Raw genomic sequence first — 20,375 nt, forward strand, 5'->3', positions numbered from 1 at the left:
GCGCGAGAGTGATGCGCAGATACTTTTGGGTCACAGTGTATTGGATTGGTATTTTATGTGAAATTGAATGATAAAAGCATAAATTTTAACTGCAGTAATTTTTTGTTATTCAGAAAATTTGGAATTTCTCCTAAAACAGCTAATACTAAAAATTCGTTGAAAAGTACATTTATTTTTATTGAGATTACGGATTAGCTCAACCAACCTGCAAGAAACTCATTTTCAAACGTTATGATTGAATTAATCGTTTGTATCGGAGCAATATTTAGCCCCACATTCCATCCACCAGATAGCAAGATTGTGTAACAGATCAGGAATGGAATGGCTTGTAGGCGCTTCAGAAAAGTGAGTTTGCCCAGGATAAAATGACCCAACAAGACGAGAAAGTAAGCCAGAGCCACGACCGATTGAATTTGGGAGAGGCGGACTCTCCTCTGCGATTTACAAAGACAAAGTTTTCCTTCGCCTTCATCCCATTCGAAGGGAAGGAATCGTCCTCGCCGAGCAAATTTGAAGTGGCGAATTAAAAATGGTAAAAATTGGATGGAATACATGACTAGAGAGAGAATCCTACGGTTTGCGGGTTCTGCTAGCCTCCCACTGAATCTAAAGTGGGTTAACGCGTGGATTATATGTATCAGAACTTATCTAACTTTATTAAATTGTTTTTACTATCTTTCGCTCTGCTTCCACATAAATACAATCGCAGCGTCAAGTTAAAATCGATAGCCAAATTCACACTAAATACGAAAGAGGAGATATTTTCTACTGGGTAAAACATTTTTTTGCTCTGTCACATTATTCTGCGAGGGGCCTGTTCATAAATTATGTAACGCGAGGGAGGCTAAGGTCTCAGTGATATCGTGTAAAGTTGTGGGTGTAGGAGGGGTCAGAATCACGTCCTTAATTTGCGTCAGAATCTTAGGGTTCGAATCCAGGTGAATCCGGATTTATGGGGAGTACCACTGCCCACCATGGATGATGAGATTCCTCTCTTAGTAAGTATGAATGCCTCTTCTGTGACTGACGACATGCGTGATTTCTTCATTAATCACTTGATTATCATCCACACGTGTTATCAGTTAATTAATCTGTTACATACGCTTATTAAGTTAATTAATGCCACGCGCCGATAAAATATTTACACAGGGTAAAGGTGATATTTAATCGAAATTACGGGTAAATTTAAAGTAAATCTGCTTCAACGCTTTGATTCACACCTACGTGCCAATAAATGTCAGAATGCGTTGATTTTCCCATAACAGGAAGATATACCTAGGAAGGCACTAATTTGAATATATGTATGAAGACTGATTTGAATTACATATATGTTTAAAAGTCATGTTGGATGCAATTGGGTAAAGTTTAATTTTCAGGCATGGGCAATTTTATACGTAGTTTTCCTTTTCAAGATAATTAAAGTAATTAATGTAAAATACTAGCATTGTTCTTACTGCGAGTACAAATACTCATACAATTCTTGCCAAAACAAGTTTTAATAATTTAACACATTATTTACTATGAATCGGACTATTTCGTTCTTGGATTGGATACGTATGTATAGGTAGCTTCTTCGTAGCTACATACCTGACGAGAGATAATCACAACCTACGCGAGCTCTTATCTACATAAATATAATGAATGGATCGTTATCTTCCTGAAATTGCTAAAATTATACATATATTGCTGAAAGTAAGTTTGACCTATTTTTTTTACATAAGATACCCATAATTCACACATTAATATGTGCACCACTATCAGAGTACATTCACAAAAGATTCAACGGAATTTTCTCATTTCACCATTAAACGTTAAAAACCTGCAGTGCAGACTCCATATAGCCCGAGTCAGGTTAGGTCAGGCTTGATTAGACGCTTTTAAAAATCGCTATGGGTAGCCCCTCTACCTGAATTTTCTTCCAATTTCACTTCGTATTCTTTCATTAGAAGTCATTACCAACATCTATGCCAGAATTCAGCTTAATTGAGTGATTTTACAAAATCAGTATGGGTCACCCCACAAGGTGCCTCTGGTTCAAAATTTTCAAAATTTTACATCATAAACTCCCATTGTAAGCCGTTATCGACTTCCATACCAAATTTCAGCTTAATTGGACGATTTTGAAAAATCAGTTTGGGTGACCCCATAGGGTCCCTCCAGGTAAAAATTTTCGCAAATTCACTTCATAGCTTTTCATTGGAAGCCATTAGTTACCTATGTACCAAATTTCAGCTTTCTACGACCATTTTGAAAATTTGATGCATAAGACCCCCACCACTCATATGGCCCCCACCGTCCAACCAGTGTACCGATTTGGCTCATCTTGGAACTCGATTCCTAACTTTGTCGATACTACATGTGTGCCAAGTTTCAAGTCGATCGGTTGAGTTTAAAGAGAGTTATCGTGCGGACGGACGGACGAACACGATGACTACATAAGCCCTGACTAGGGCTAAAAATTGATCCTAGTGATCCGACTGGAGTAATGCTGTTTGGCAAATTCAAATCCATGTACTTAATTCTGCCATTATGGTAAATAAAGGTTTCCAATTAACTAGGCTGCAAATTGCATTTAAATTAAGATATTTATATTTCGCAATCAATAAAGTATTAAATAGAAGATTTGAATATATGCTACGATTTATTTCAGATTTGAGAAACAACTGTGACACGTGAGGTTATCCTAAACGTGTAAATAATTTAGTACATACAAGTATGCATAATTGATACTGTAAAATTTAATTAGTTATTTATCTCAACACTACTGACCATCGGATTCAACAAGAATTTTAATTATTTACAAATCTTAAGTGTCGGCGTTCACTGAATAACAAGCGTCATTATGATACCTTATCAGTACCTGAATTCATATAATAATTAGTAAATTCTTGACAACGTATTGCGCAAATCATCAAGTATTTAAGTGATCAGGATTGCACCATTATTCCACACAAGACAAATAATTCAATTCTTTCAAGTTTTACAAAATGAAACCCCTCATTATTTCCACCCTCTTCATTTTTTCCATTGTACAAGGGGCATTATCCTCATGTCAGTACAATGCCGACGAAATAATTCCAAAGATGACGACCTGCCGTGTCTCTAAGGGCTGGTTTGAATTCCAACTTGACGGAAATGCTGTCATCTGCGATAACTCTGGAAAAGTTAAGTGGGCCTCAAACACGGCTGGGGTTGGTGACCACGCAATTTTTCAGAGGGATGGAAACTTTGTGATTTATGATGTCCGGGGAAGGCCACGCTATAGCAGCGGGACTACGGGAAAGGGGTCATACATGTTGTTTCAGGATGATTTAAACCTAGTCATTTACTCTCACCCTATCTGGGCAACAGGGTCAGATAGAGAGGTATGTAATGAGAAATTAAGTAAAAATCAAATTTCCAAGGAAATGTCTTACTAACAAATTAACAAAAAAATATATATATTTTACAGATTGAGTCCAGTGAAGCTGTATGAAATCCAATTCGATTCGCTGTTCGATAACTATACAATCAAATTATTTTTTAAAGAACAAAAATACATTACGTAATAAGGTTTTTAGTGTGGTTTAAAAAAAAGTAAAAAAAAAGTACAAACTGCAGCCGCTTGTGCTAATTTCGTAACACTTGTATTCTATCATATCAGAACCTTCACATGTTATTATTTCTGTTACCACTGTAAACAAAATAATTAAATTTATAGCTTTGCATAGAATCATCTTTTATGCCATAATTGTTGAGATTAGAAATATTAAACTGATATAAACATAAATAAAAGACGATTTCCCAAAAAAGTCTAAATCAGCGACATAGACTTAATTGTAAGAAATTTACGTAGAAATTGTATTCAAAGCAGTTTATCGAAATAGCCACAAAGTTTGTTAAAAACTCCTTTCGATGATAAATTTACACCGCCAGCGGCAGCCTGTAACTTGGAATCGCCAGGTGGGTTGCATCGGCGCCTTATTATCGACTTTGTCTACCCTTCAGATTAGCTACAACATACATAGGTAGCTTATTTCCATAATAAACATTTCATTAATTGCATCGCAAACCCAAAATATTTTCAAATTATACTAAATAAAATTCCAAGAACTACATTTTTCCACATTTCTATTAAACGCACTGGATTATGTAGTAGACGTGGTTGAATCCCCATTTTTTTAGAAGGGATAGAATACTTAAAGTACACATTTCCATTAACGCTGCGGGTGTAGAAAATTTTATGACTTAATCCTTCTTTTTTTAGAAAGGGTGCCAACATTCCTTCTCTTTGTGAGCACTATTTTTTTTAAATATCGGCACTTTGTAAGCTAACGCATTTTATACATAAGTCGACCCTTTTAGTCCGTAGTTATTCTAATATGACTACTTTTTCTAAGGTTCATACTCCTCAGTTCACTCCAGGGTAAACTTTCGGAACAAACTAAACCAACATTTTTGTACTCACTCAGGATCCGTAAGTTTGACAACGTACCAGACAATTCAAAGTATAATAAAGAGTTTCAAATATTTCAGTTATTAAATTAATTTTCAGCATATTCGCAAATCAGGATTTAAAAAATGGCGCGTCTCTTAATCCCCATTTTCCTCTTGGCTGTCCTCCTACCTACAAGTTTCTGTCAGTCGCTACTTTCGAGTGGAGGTTAGTGCATATTAATTTCTCACGTACTCATTCCTTATAAGTTAGTTGATTAATATTGACAATTAAAATTACCGTATTAAAGTTATAATTATCAATGACAATTATTATTATTAGAAGCTCGTCAATAGTTAATTTTTCAACAAAAATCAGAAAATATTAGGGAGGTTGAGCAAGAGTCAAATATTGTGATTATACTGTAAATTTGATTGTAGAAGTACAGGACTTCCTATCACTACAATCAAAATTACAGTCACAATCACAAAATTTGCCTCTTGCTCAACCTCCCTATTATATCCAATTCGATAATTGTAATCAATTGTCCATTAAAAATATACAATACTTAACTAATTAACAACTCAATCTAATTTTAGATGATGGTCAGCCATGCGGACTATTAGGTCTGCCATTGCCCCTCACTGTTTGCATCGAGACTGCTGGGCCTTGTCCAACTTCATCGGCTATTTTGGGCACCTGTAACGCCGGGTATCACTGCTGCGCTTCTAACATCCTACGTAAATCGGAAGAAAATAGTACATCTATTGTGCCTTAAGTATTTAAATTTGTACGATACGGAATTGCGTTTCTTCTTAGGAGGGGACCCCCTCCACATGCCACTCTCAGATCCGAATGCCCTTTGCATATGTGGTAGCCCTAGTTGACTGGTGGAATACCCTAAAGTGGTTTTACTCCATGGCCCCATTTGCGCCCGCCACACCCCCTCGAATGTGTTTCCAATGCTAAACTAGTTGATTTCAAACCTACGCCAAAAATCCTATTTTGATCGGATTTTGATAATTTTTGGATTTTCTTGATCCCAGAGAGTTGCTTTATTATATTTGATACCATACTCGAAGTTTACAAACTTTTGTGTTCTTAAAAATTTCCTGACTGGGGGTGTGTTTTCGAAGATTTCAAAATTTTAAAAAAGCTGAGTTTGATATCGAGTATGACAAAGTAACTCACTGGGATCAAGAAAATCCAAAAAATTATCAAAATCCGATCAAAATTGGATTTTTGGCGTAGGTTTGAAATCAGCTAGTTTAGCATTGGAAATACATTCGAGGGGGTGTGGCGGGCGCAAATGGGACCATGGAGTAAAACCACTTTAGGGTGTTATCCACCACTCACCTAGGGCTACCACATATGCAAAAGGGAATCTGGATCTGAGAGTGGCATGTGGAGGGGTTCCCCTCCTTAGTATGACAAATAATAAATTTATTTCCATTTCTTGAATTCGCGTTGGAAAATGTGTTACTTATTTACATAAGTTTAATCAACCAATCACGTGTTTTTATTATAAGTACGATATGGCCGCAGCCATCATCGCTAAATAATTACATTTCGGGAACTTATAATCAAGTTGGTACATACATACATTTAAATTATCAGATTAGTCAGGTAGCAATTTTAGCATTCAAGTAGTATATATTATTAAAAACTGGAGGACTGATTATTCGCGATGTAAAGATGGACAAACTTTGAGGTATTGTGGTGTTTGATAATTTGATAATTTGTTATTTACATAAATTGGAGGTTCCATTGGCCACCACAGAATTAGGGATATACAGTGGCCGCGGAAGCTGTGGGGACATCTGGGGACATTAACATTGCAGGATAGGAGAGGGTGGGGTTTTTATAACATGGGCAGATTATGGGGACATCGAAATACCGTGGGGAAATTGTCCCCATGTCCCCACGCTTCCGCGGCCACTGGGGATATATGTATGAGAATGGGATATGCTGGGTACACTTGATTGTTTCTCGTTAGGAGAAAGCATCAAGTGTTTTGTTTTTAAATTGATAAAGTTTTTCAAAGTGATAAATTAACATCGCTAACATCGCTACGGTCACGTTACGTCATACGTTACGTATTTTGCATGTAAATTAGTAGAGAAAGTTAATGCATGATACATATATTGGGGTAAGTGCCAAAGACAACAAATTTCAGGTTTTTGCTACGATATGGGAAGGTTCCCTTTATTTTATCTATGTGACAAATGTGTAACTTTTGTTTCAAGGGAATCCACACAATTCATATTAAATAATTTTTTCCCCATTGCCAGCTTCAAAATCCCAATTTACACATGCATTCGTAGGTCTCGAGGACGGATCTATACATTTGTTCGTGTCCTCTCAAATACACTCAATTCTATTCGAGAATGGACAAGATCCGTCGCGATATGGTTCCCCTGGATTCGCAAAGATAACAACAACACGGTTATAGATAACACTATCTCTATATCACTATGTCAGACTGGTAATTAAGTTCGCTCCACTCCACCGCATATATTACACAGTTCATATCTTCTATTATCCATACATCTGGCAGAAGAAATTCCACAATTCGCTAATTCCACTTTAAGAAATTCCCCATTGAAACATTTTATCAAGCAAACTAATCATCACAAAATTATTTTATTAACTAAAATGAGCTACGAATCGTCCTACAAAAATTATTACATTCGTCCCCCTGGAGTGGACGAGCTCGACAAAATTAAAGACTTCCTAGCTCACCATTTTTACTTCGACGAACCAATCGGCCAACACCTCTGCAAAATTGGAAAGCTCAAAAGTGTCCAAACGACGGATTGGTCAACCACCGAAAAATTAAAAAAGAACTTGGACATTTGTCTGATTGCGATAGAATTTAATTCTCGTGAAATTGCTGGTGCTCTCCTAAATTATCGATGGACTAAGAAAGAAGCTGACGAAGAGATGGCAGAAATAAGGAAGGAAGAAGAAAGGAAAAATATGAGTGAATACGTGGATAATGGAATTCGGTATAAAAGATTGGCGTCAAAACCTGCCTTAATTTATTATCGAATTCAAAATGCTTTGTTTAAACCGATGGACGAAACGAAGGTAATCTTGCAATTTCATAATTTCAGCATTTTCGTCAAATTGTTTTTATCAAAAATATTCATGCAAGTTACTACTTTGAGAATCAATAATTTTTTAAATGGTGATAAAAAATTTTAGAAATATTTTTTTTTATAATTATACGAATAAAATGATTATTTTTTAATATAAGTATCTTAATGATTTTTAATGATTTTTTAGTTCGCTATGTTTGGGACGCAGTCTGTTGAAGAGGTCGTGTGGAATTATGCATTGGCAACATCCAGTCAACATCGAAATATCGGGTTAGCGCAAGAATTGATGATAAGGTCGGTCCAATTAATGAGGAAGAAATACCTGGATCTGGCAATGGGTTACTTTACAAACCCTACATCGCAGAGGATTGCTGATAAGGTGGGATATTGCGAAATGGCACGGTCATATTTTAAAGACGCTGTAGATGAGGATGTTGATGGTTCCAAATTTTTTGCGGAGGAGAATGGAAAGGAGAAATATGTTTCGTTAATGATTCTCAAGCTTTAGCACAGGTTTAGTAGGATTCAAAACATTAGCAAAAATTACCATTATTTTCTGGTATGTACTATTAATTTCATATTTGGAGTCAAGTTTTTGGATTTTGTGGAATTACATAATAATTACGAAATACACAATAAATAAGATAAAAAAGTCTAATTAATTTCTGCCATTTATTTCTTGACAATACTCTTGTCAACATAAATATTGGCATGTAATACACATATTGATTCTGTTTGAGTGACATAAGCTTATCTAATATGATATTTTGGTACCGTAAAAAATGGGAGCATAATAACTTTGTCAACTTCTAATACATCGGTACGACAGCATCTATAAGACACGTGCACACCTTCCTGCGACATTTTCAAAAGCTAATTACAGATTTCCAAAGTTTGGCAGGATAAGTCTTAGCATTTATACGTGTGTGTAGTCGAGGGTACCTAAAAATTAATTGTTTCCGACACAGCCCTCCGAACTCCTTTGTATCCAGTATTTCGAAGCATCCTTCCATATTTCTCCATTACCGCTTTTCATGACTCCGCAGCTACTGCGTTACTTAAATTTGTCAAACGGTTGGAAATTCCGTCAAGCGGACTGTTTTATTTGATCGTCTAGAATACAGTTCCTTGCATAATGCCCAAAATATCTCGATCCCTCTTGTTTGAGGCACATTTGGTGCGTTATCCTTCTTACTCACATATTCCACTTTCACCTCCAGTATGTTGTCATTATTTGTGTATAATGGAAAGAGGACATATCAGGTCAAAATAAAACGATCTAAATTCCATAATGGTCAACTATAGAGGGTATCAAAATGTCTTATACGCACTTCTCCAGGCTTACTTTAGCATTAATACTGGCCTCGGAAATGAAGGGTTTGGAAGAGTTGCCATTTTCATCCATTGCCTACTTCACCTGATTTTTTTAAAATTTATTTTTGTTTTGTGAATTTGTGCTCAAAAGTAACTACCTAAGGATCCGAAGTACTACAAAAATTGCATCCTGCGACTTTTTCGGGAATTTGTGCGACGCACTTTCCACCACAAATCACCACAACTTTGCAAATAAATTTTGGTAAATTTTCCTTGCTGCCGTGTTTGATCGTTTTTCCTGGTCCGGTGTTTGATTTGGAACATTCATTTTGACATTGGTCTTCAACACAAGTTTATGGACTTTAATTTTGCTCACGGCTGATTTGGTCAATTTCAACTGTTGGTTGAACCTACATTCTTGACCGATATGGACGGCCTGAGTTGGAGCTCTCTTTGAACATTCTCCACCAGTTTCTTCGATAATTTCATAGGCGCAAAACCCCTGACAGTCCCGTACTCCGCGATTCCACTCTTCTGTATCTTTGCACTATATTAAAAATTGTTCCCCGATGCTTCCCTTCTTCGGTGAAGTGGCGAAAGGTGTTTTTCAAATTGCACTCGGTCACATTTTCGTAGTAGTGAAAAACTTGACGGGCGAACTCTTGACTTTCAACCGTTCGCATTTTTGACTCCCTGTTACGATTTTGATGATTCAAAAAACAAATTTATTCGAAATATCTACTCTACAATGCTAATGAAATTAAATATTTTTAACACCCGCCAAGTATCATTGGGAGTTGGTGGACTAGATGTCGCAGGAAGGTGTGGACGTGGTATATCTTATATCAAGCCTGTTTTTGATGTCTCTGATATACTCTTAAGTTTAAAAGCGCTAATAGACACAGAAACTAATCAATTCTATGGCAATTTATCTGCACAAATATTACATACACAATCGGGTTGTCCTTCATTAAATATTGATTATTACTAGATATTACTATTTTTCTGGTCATACAGATAATTACATACATCGAGTTGGAAAGGAAATTAGTTTTTCTCGGTGCCAGAATAAGCCTCATAAATATATCATAAATATTCGCCGTTGCCCGCTTTGTACGATCAACGTATCAGTAATAGTCATCATGTTGCCAGGCACCATTTCAAGTAGCATTTTAACATTTTTAACAATCCAAAATTTCCGGTTGGATATGTTGCTTGGAACAATTAACAAATGTCACATATACGTTGGACATAATGGCTTGATAAAGTCATCCAACCTACAATTCTCCCCAGAACGCGGACTTTTCTTAAATTTTATCGATATTTCAAATCAATCGATGGACTTGAATTTTCTTTCCGAGCAGCGCCTGCGTCTGAATTTACTTCAAATTATGAATTATGAATGTTTGTATATTTTGCAAATTTCATCAAAATTGGGCAGCGATCCGTTTATATTTCAACGCAGTATTTCTGGAATTGGTTATCTCACACATGTAATTGATAAAATGAACCCACATATCTGGGTGACCATATCAGCGTCTGTACATTTACTATGGATCAGGATTACTTACAATATTTCTGATATTTCTGATATTTACTGGCGTTCTTTTGAGTTGCGAAATTTTCGAAGGGCAGCATTCCTGCAAATTTCATCAAACTCACTGCGTAATATAACCGATCCTGATATTTTGAACGATTCGACACACCTAATTTGCTACGTGTGTGCCAAAAACAAACGCAATACTGGTGAAACTATATATTTTGAAACGGAGCTGCAGCATGTCTTGAAGGCTGAGACGTTTCGTGAAATTTCCATGAAGCTAAACCCGGCTATTTGGCATATCCGTGCGTCAACGGACTTTACCACATACATTGGACCAATACAAGATCAACATAAGCCCACAAAAAATAAGAAAATGAATCAGGACTTAGGATTGAACTTGATTATCATGCTTCTCAAGAAGGAAAACGCATCGGGAATAGTTTGTCCCTTGGATCTCGACATATTTCGAGACACTTGCGACACTGGCATTTCAGGTCTAGACATGCATTTAAAAATCGATGTGGATCTACGAAAAGCCTCAAATTATTTGAGCTTGGATTGGGTATCATGGAGAGAGGACAGCGTTACTTTCTTGTCCTGTTTTGTCGAACAAGGTTTAAGCTTCATGATGTACCTCAAGCCATTCCACATCAAGGTATGGATCACACTTCTCATTTCATCGTCAATTCTAGCTGCTGTCATCACGCTACTCATTCGCAACGAGAACACCAAATTAACTACTTCTTCTAACTTTTCACCGACTTTCTTCGTAATCTCCACCCGCTTTGAAGAAGGATATGCTCCACGCTGGATTGAAAACAGGACCCCATTTAGGGTAATCTGTGCCGCCTGGTTCTTAATGGTAGGGATAGTTCTCACCAACCTTTATCTCGGAGAAGCCATATCAGAACTTAGCCCATTGCCGATTTCTGTTGTCGACAAGTTTACCGGACTTACGGTTAATTACTGCAATGAAGAAACCGATTGTCCCGTTGATTGGATGGCACGTGCCAAAGCATATTGGGACTATGACTGGCTGAGCGGGGGTTACGATTTGGCAAAGAATAACACCAACTCCCTCAGAAGGTTTAATAACCGGAAAGACTTTAAAATCTATTCGTTCTTGCGAAGATACAACGGAAATGTAACCAATATTCAGAGTTATACAGCATTCCTGTTTCTACAGGAATTTGTCCATCTCGAGTACAACCGCAGAAAATACTGGGAATACTACACAGATAAGAAACCCGGAAATTTGTCCGAGATTGCCATTGCCATAGTTAATTTGCATAATCCACAACACGTTGAAGTTCCAGGGTTGATGCTAAATACGAATTATTCCAATGAAAGTCTAACAGTTGAGAAATCTGTGGAAGACGAAATAACAAAATGCGGGAGAAGGGCGCTTTTGGAGAAAACATCCATCATCTTAAACGAGCAGAAACATTTATCACGATTCTACTTGGCAAGTAAATTTACGGTTTCTAAAGAAACCGTGGAAGCAACATCTTTTGGGTGGCATTTCGAACCTAAAGGATTTAGTTTGATGCCAGCACATTTGAAGAGGACTATTGAAGGTGGCATTGTAACTAGGTTGATGGATTATAAAACTGCTGCCAAGTATCGTGAAAGAAGACGGCATAGTTGGGGCAGGGGCATAAAAGCTAGTAAGGTTAAAAGGTTGGAGATTGGCGGGAGTATTCAAACTATCTTTGTTATGTGGGCATTGTTGATAGTATTTGCAGGGTTAGTAATAATAAAAGAGCTTTGGAGTTCTTGGAGAACTTTGTCAGTCGTTCGGATAATCAGGTTTGGTACCTAGTTGATTTGTATATGTATACTTCAATATTGGATCGAAATACATACGTTACCAAACCTGTTTCGTTCCGGAGGGAATTTTCAAATTCCGCTATAAAAAACTTTAAAACACTATAAAATTATGCATTTAGACATGAAATTATGTTTACTTTTGCTCAACGAAAACAAATACGTAAACCAAATTACTTTAGAATTATAAATTTAACATTCTTAATGTTTATGTAATACATAATAATTATATGATGATAGCATTACACCGATTTTCTTGACACATACATAAGTTAATCAAGTCAAGTCAAGTAATCATTTATTCAAGTGTCAACGGGGATCAGCTAATACAAATTAGTTTACAAAGTATGAACACTATAATAAATAAAAGCCATAATTAATGAATAAATAAAATTTAAGAATAATGAATTAAATTTTAAGTTTGATTAAAAAAAGTAAAATTTAGTAACGCCTTCTGTTACTTCAAATTCTAATAGTTGCAATGAGGATGTAACTTCACGACATGAATCTTCGACAAATATATTTAAGAGGAAACGAATTTGCATGAAGTAAGCATTCAGTAGGGTTTTAAAAAGTTAGATTAGGCAATAACTTTGCCATTTATGAACCGATTTTGATAAAGTAAGTATCCAGAGTCATTTATAACTGTAATTTATTCATTGTAGTAAAGCAATGTGTTTGCAGAGTTTGATTAAATTACAAAGAAATACATCAAAAAGCTGACTATGCGGAAGTCGTACAAAAATAATTCACTAACCTTAGCTTTAAAGTGTAAGATCCTAAACCCTAATTGAAAAAAGTCGAGAAATGCTAATGCTCATTTATTGGGATGTACAAATGTATAATCTGAAAACGAGCTATTGCACAGGAAGTACTGTCCGTTTCTGAGATATTTATATTTAAGGAGGGCACGAGGTTTGTCGGAGGGCGGAGGGCAGGTTAAGATAAGATTAGGTTAAGATACTGGCATGACATACTCAGATGTACCACCCACTTTTAGTGACAAAAGTTTGATTTATCAATTTTTTCGATGTTCTTACTATCAGCAGAGATTTTTGGGTTTCTCGTTGAATGAGATAAAGGGGAAATAAAGTTCTGCCAGTTAAACTTACACTAGCCTTCCTCTCGGCGCTTCGCGCCTTTAAACCTCCTCCCCCATCAATCGGGCGATTGATATCCCGGGGCGCTTCGCGCCTTAAACCCTTCTTCTTTCCATTTGACCTCGTCCACACGGTCACGGGGAATCGTGCATTGAAATAACAACGATTTCATGAATCTGAATCTATACCTTTAATACCAATTATTCCCGTGAACATAAAATTTCGACATGTTTTTGCTACGACTTAATCGAGCTAATACTAGACACCCGTTATGTGATACGTTCAATAATCCAATTAGACAACAGTTTGATACTAATCAAAGATTTCTTTGTTGCAAAAATACTGAATTCATATTTAAATTTCATGTTCCCAATCAATTCTAAACACACATATAGTTTAAAGCTCCATTCGAGTTCAGTACTGGTAACTTTTACAAAACCTATAACGTCAATTACAGGTTAAGGGATTTATATAACGTAACCCCGATATCAGTGATGAATTAATCGAAATGTTTATTTGCCTCGTGTATGTAGGTACTTTATGAAAACCTTACAGGTATCGACTCATGTTATGTACAAGTATGTGCGTCCAAGGTGTCAAGATATTGGGAAAAAATAAGTACACTTGCACTGAAGTATACTTAGGTACCTATAGGTACATAAGTATAAATCTTTATGTATAAATCTAATAAATCTGTATTCATATGAATACAGATTGACCCCTATTTACTTATCTTTGTAGCAAATTACAAAATTAAAACTTCCAAATGACATACCTATTATTATGCAAATTGCGTCAAATATTCCAGGCTACCAGATGAACAACATATCTAAATACATACAACGCATCATTTGGACACATAATTCAGTCAGTTTGCTAAATTTATTGAAATTGTTCCATTTCCATTTCATTTATTGAAATTTGGTCCCATTCATGTCAAGTCCGGTAACAGTTTATAACCTCTAGGTAGCAATTTTATTACCAACCCGGAATAGTCATATATATAGTACAAACGGTAACCCGTTGCCACAATTTTTGGAGTGTACTATTTCATGATAAAAAACTGTCAAATGACCTCTATTATTATTGGGAGACGGTAAAAAAACCCTGTCCATGGTCCATCGTGTACAGTGTCCATCGTCTACTTCAACTGGCCATAACTACACCTTTTTCATCACTGTATTTACAACAGTTATTGGTTTTGCAAACTGATAACGTTTGACACACTCGACAATAAAAGTATGAAGAAACACCCAGTCATTACTGGTTTTTCTGCATAACAATAACTTTTCTAATCTGTGACGCATTGAATTATATAAAGTTAACTTGTCAGTACCATCCAGATTTTAATGGTTTTTTGCACAGATGCCTCAACAATTTAATTCCCATTTACGTTCATGTCTCGTCCTTACTAATGATGCGAGTCGACAAAACTTTAATTATTCAAGTTGGAGTAATGTTATTTGAGATATGTATGTACATAAATACTTTGGTCAATATTTTCAACCTTACTTAAACATAAAGCACAAATACCTACATATTTTATTTACGTAAGTTGATATGTTGACCAACAGCCGACGTTGCATTAACATTACTTCCGGACAGGCCTGCTTTGCGTCATTTTACAGCATTTGTACCTCCATAAATCATAAATTCATCAAATAACTAGTTCAATTCAGAAGTAGTTTTGTGATCTGTTATTGATCCTGTGATAGGATTCCTGTCTGTGCTGGATTGTACTGAATTAATGCATCCAACTACACACATATAACGAATAAATTTGATAATACCAGCTCGTGTCGCAATTCCTTGCAAAAATATGTTATTTTGTCTGTTTCTTCGTATCAGAAAACAATATCCAGTTCGTCCCAGCCGTAACGGCACCTAACTTGTTATTTCCCTAACAAAGAATCTGATTATTCGTTACTCTGTGGTAATTTACATATTAGTATATAAACATGTTTTTTGATCAAATCAAGTAAAATAAAACCTGGAATAAGACACCCTAACGTGTACCTCATACCGAGCTGCCTTCAGGTAAATAAAATTTTTCATTTTTCATTTTCCATTGAATGTAAAAAATAAAAAATAAAATAATTTGAAATTATTCCCTCGCAGATTTCCAGAACGCTACAAAAATTAAAAATTTTCAGTATGTTTGCAAAACTGAATTTTATCTCATTTCTTATCATCGTTGGAATCATATTAATGATTTCAATAAACGAGGCGTCCGCACAGTGTGCTTGGCATTGTCAAAGACTCCGAACCTGTGCCGGATTGGGTTTCATGATGCCCACGTTGGACTGTAGACCAGCTCCGGCAGGATGCTATTGTTGATCTCATCACTTCCATTGGAATAACTTGCATGTAATAGTTCGTCGCTAATATTTTTGTAATTCCTACTTAAACAAGAGAATATCAAAGGATATAATTCTCAGAAATATCCAAATCGTTTGGTCAACAAATTACAATCACAATCACAATTTTGTTTCAATTTAGCAATCAGTCGAGAAAACTCAATTACAAATTAACAAATTATTAATTGATTAATGTGTTTTTACAAAATTCAATATTCTGCTGAACACCTAGATATAGCTGTCTGTAAGGAAAAATTGACAATGTATAAATAAATAAATTTGACAATGGATTTAACAAGATTTAATTTTGTACTAATTGTTTTTCTTATTTCCGCATCACGTTTCCATTAAAAGCCTCATGTTCTAATTATTACCCTGAATAGTTTCTCCCCAGTTTCTCAACATGTTGGCAGAGGTCTGCACAATACATTACATTAAAAATTTTAACCACAAACTGTAACCTTGCGCAATCTATACACAAAATGTAGGTGTTTTTTAAGGACATCGTGAACGGTATAATCTCAGATTTTTGAATTCTTACGAGGCTGAGGGAGATGTAAGACACTGCTTTCTGTATACAATTTTACTTAACTAATAATACTAAGTTTATTTATCGTAACTTCAAAATAAGCTCAGGGCGTTTATATATACTCTCAAAACTGTCGAATACTTCTTGAAAAGTAAAAATGGTCAAAACCCTGGACTAAGTATGCGAAGATACTTCAAAAAGTAAATCCACTTGCTCTTTTAAGAGTAAGGGATGTTCATAACTCTATAGAATTATTATATGCTATTATAATAGCATCAAACATGGAAATAACCCATAAAGTAGTTCATCACTCCTCCAATTAAAGTTGGACAAACTTCTATGAAAGTATGCATACCGCTCTGCACCCGCCTTTTATGATTTACCGTTTGGTTGCTTCGAAGTCTTTATTCACAATCTCCCTCGTTTAGTAAGAAATTATCAGTTGCAATTATTTAAAAGAACATACATATATTACAGATATTTTAAAGTATTTTAAAAATGTGTCATACTGAAATTCAGAGATTATTGATCCAGCTTAATCTCAGGAAGTACTGCACATTGTTTAAAGGTGAGAATTTTTATTTCTTTCTATAGGTTTTGCAGATTCAAATCTTTATCTTTGCACATTTATTCTCTACAGATAATAATTTAACCGACGATTCTTTGGAAAACCTTCAAAAGTATTTGTAAAGTACTCCACATCGTCCCAATCCTTGGTGACCGGATTCAAATTTGGAATGGAATAACCAAGTTGCGGTCTGGTTCGGTATATACATATTTGTTTCATTTGTGGGCAAGGATATAAATGATTAAAATTATATTCTGACCACTTAAAAGACAATCATAAATTACTGGGAACTAATTCACATAATTGTGTCCATTGTTGTGGTTTATTTACAAGCAAATCATACATTAACCACTTAAAAAATGTTTTCAAGTTCCATAAGTTTCTCTTGAATGACTAGACTGTTCGAGGAAAGAACTGCCCAAATGGAAAATTTTAATGTACTTAATACAGATTTTAGTGACCACAATTTCACAACAGATCATTGCTTCCATAGTACGAGGGAATATATTTAATTAGTGTCCTTTGAATTTTATCTTTAAAACGAGACATTATTCAACTTAAAATTGTGGCTTTTCAACATAATCTCCACCCAATTCAATACATCGCTCAACTCAGTACCTCAGTTGTCTCATTCGCCCACAAAAAAATTCTTCAGAAAATCCGTCTAACAAGTTTTGCACCATCGTGATAACCTCATTGTCATGGTTAAATTTTTCTCCCTTGAGATTTTTTTTCAAAATTGGAAATAGGTAAAAGTCACAGGGTGCTAGGTCTGGAGAATACGGGGGGTGGTCGACTTCCCAGAGCCATGATCTGTCGAGGGCTGCTTTAACAATCTTAGCCGAATGCGATGAAGCGTTGTCGTGAAGAATAAAATAACCATTCTGCAAAGCCCCTCGTCTTTTGTTCCTGACGGAGGAACGCAGTTTTTCCAAGTAATGATGAATATTAATTGTGCTTCGTGTTTTGGTAGATAGTCCGTTATCCCTTCGAATCCCAAAAAATAGTGGCCAATACTTTGCCCGCCGAACGTTCTGATTTTGCCTTGATTGGACCGATTTGGCCTTTCCCAAGCCATTCCTTCTGCTCCATTGCCATGGGTTCTGTCAAGGAAATGAGGGCGGGGTGTACACATCCTTCGAAGAAGGCGACGTGCCACCACGACCACAACCTCAGGATCCCGATATTACACCGAGGCTCAAACGGTATTTTTAGGCACAATAGGGTTCCCAATGATACGAGATAAGACGATGTTCCCATCTATGTAAATCTCGTCCCACCATCTGGTGAGATGAGACCAAAACTAAATGATATGCTCCAAGTTGAAACTGATCTCATATCGTCTTATTAAACTTGAGATGAGACGAGATGAGACAACTAAGAACTAGCATATCTCATGACTCAACAATTCATCTCATGTCATAATTAATATGTCTCATCCCAGTTAGTCGTCATCTCACCTCTTCATGCATACGTTTCATCTCATTTAGTAGCCATCTTATCTCGTCTAATCTCATCTCATAATATTATATTATTTCATCTCAATGACAACTTAATGTACACATAAATGAGAGTAATTTTGTATTTTCAACTGAACATATCTCCTGCTAATAGAATGAGGTACGCTGCCGAACGACAGTTGGTCCACACTAAGGATTTGTGTGATAGTGTACAAAACCACCAAAAAGTAACAGGCTCTATTGGCTACGCTCATCATTTTGTTGACGTAGACGTAGAGAACGTTCCGCACTTTAATGAAACATCCGGAGAAGTTGAGCAAGTCTGGCTTTGCCAGGCCGCTATGGGCGTCGCTTATTTTAAGGAGTTTTATCCAAAAGGGGAACTTTGGAAAATTATAAGGGACTTGATAAAAGTTCCTTCCGATGAAATGGTATGATGTCAAGAGCAAGTACGACATATGTGAACGCTGGTACCGTCATTCCGGTTACTAATTATTGGTGTTTTAGGCCCAAAGGTGTCATGCTAGCTGGTGGAGAGATGAATGATCTCTGGCCCTGGATGCCATCCATCTTCTCCGTGCAGTATTTCCGTCTTGGTTCGGTATCCTTGGTCGGATTTCCTGGTGAATTCACAATAATGGCGGGCAGGCAAGTGTTTCGGCATATTCAAACTGTTGTTCCAGATTCCCACATTATTCTTGCCGGGCTTACCAATAATTATATTAATTATGTTACAACTCCTCAAGAATATGATACGAAGAACTATGAAGGGGTAGCCACTATATTTGGCCGGAATACGGTACCAGTTGTCACTTATTGGATGACTCAAATGGCTACTGCTGTTGTGGAGGTATCATCTCAAATGATTACACCATTTTGCACAAGTATTAAATAGTCTAAGTAATAAACTTCACGTTCTCAGCTTGCCCCGGAAAGAATACCGGACGGCCCTACGCCACCGTCATTTCTGGATTTGGTACGGGCAGAAATTGGACCTTGGGTTATAGGTCGGAGTACTCCGGGCTTGGAGTACGTACTCCGTACTCCGGAGGCCGGAGGCCGGAGTACGCTAGATTTGCCGGAATACGCTAGATTTGCCGGAATACGCTAGATTTGCCGGAGTACGGAGTACTCGGAGTACGGAGTACGCAAAATATCCGATCTATGCCTTGGGTGGATACCGTAACACCAGAAGCATACGGCTCCATCATTGTGGATGCAAATGCCTAATACTATAGTGCCACTGATACCCAAGTATCCGTTATATTTAGGGCAGCTTCTCCACGTAATTCTGCCCTGAGAAAGGGAACATTTCTTCTAATTGAGAAGAAAGCTAGTGCCATAGAGAAGTGGGAGATTTGGAGGACTGATCCGGATCTAGATACCCTGTATGCCTTCCTCTTTTAACGTTTGTCCAATTTTTTGTAAATAAAAACCTTTTTTTTTATTTTCTTGACTTTACAGCTTTTTCTGGCGAGGTCATGAAACCATGGAAGTCGAGGTACGATGGGTATTCGATCCTACTGTTAAGTTAGGGGTGTATGTATACAGTCCGCCATTTTGGTTACTACAGACTAGAGATTGGTGGCCATCTGCAAAACTACCAGGGCCAATCTAGTGAATTTCTTGTTAGGTAGTAACAATGTTAAAATTTACGTTTCATAACTACAAAATAACAAATGTGGATGGTGTTCTTTAATAAACTTGGTATTGCATTTTAAAAAATTGCATAACTTGACACATATTATCACGCTTAATTTTCAAATGGTAGAACACAAAGTATGAACGTGTCGAAAAGATAGGTAAACCGACACTACGACCGGCATCCTTACAATAATCCTCCAACTACGACTTATGCCACTGAACGACCGCTGAACATTTATTTCAGCAAAACAAAAATCATTGCATAGCATGTGTAGTATATAATTCATAATTGGAAAATAGTTGCAAACCCAAATAGGCTAAAAATGTCTTATTTTCAGTCATCCTCTGAAGCACGCATAATTTGAGCTTATCACAGTTTCCTAACGACAAATCAAAACCCTTCCGTGTGCCATGTTCATGTAGCCCAAGTCAGGTGTTTGGAGTATTTCTACCAGTCCGTTGTTTTAAAATTTTGACAAGAATTAAAAAAAAATTAGATAGAATCAATACAATAAAAA

At 36.4% G+C, this 20,375-nt stretch overlaps 1 protein-coding gene and 2 long non-coding RNA genes across 3 annotated transcripts; all 3 read left to right on the plus strand.

The window, feature by feature from the left end:
- The first annotated feature begins 4,358 nt into the window (after positions 1-4,358).
- LOC110861295 lies at positions 4,359-5,204 on the plus strand. The gene is made up of 3 exons (XR_002549043.2): positions 4,359-4,456; positions 4,535-4,642; positions 5,014-5,204. It is a non-coding gene; the product is annotated as an uncharacterized LOC110861295 (long non-coding RNA).
- A 1,705-nt stretch (positions 5,205-6,909) lies between these two features.
- On the plus strand, positions 6,910-8,173 carry LOC110861281. The gene is made up of 2 exons (XM_022110385.2): positions 6,910-7,504; positions 7,703-8,173. The coding sequence occupies exons 1-2, from the start codon at positions 7,070-7,072 to the stop codon at positions 8,021-8,023; spliced, it is 756 nt and encodes a 251-aa protein (XP_021966077.1). The 5' UTR covers positions 6,910-7,069; the 3' UTR covers positions 8,024-8,173.
- Positions 8,174-14,077: 5,904 nt separating this feature from the next.
- Positions 14,078-15,956, plus strand: LOC118433030. The gene is made up of 2 exons (XR_004833144.1): positions 14,078-15,336; positions 15,418-15,956. It is a non-coding gene; the product is annotated as an uncharacterized LOC118433030 (long non-coding RNA).
- The last annotated feature ends 4,419 nt before the right edge of the window (positions 15,957-20,375 follow it).

This window comes from Folsomia candida, unplaced genomic scaffold (assembly GCF_002217175.1).
Source record: "Folsomia candida strain VU population unplaced genomic scaffold, ASM221717v1 Fcan01_Sc039, whole genome shotgun sequence".
NCBI classification, from domain to species: Eukaryota; Metazoa; Arthropoda; class Collembola; order Entomobryomorpha; family Isotomidae; genus Folsomia; species Folsomia candida.

Coding starts and splice junctions, on each gene's coding strand:
- LOC110861281 (XM_022110385.2), top strand. CDS start 7,070: ATGAGCTACGAATCGTCCTACAAAAATTATTACATTCGTCCCCCTGGA. Junction 7,505..7,702: donor AACCGATGGACGAAACGAAG/GTAATCTTGCAA, acceptor ATGATTTTTTAG/TTCGCTATGTTTGGGACGCA.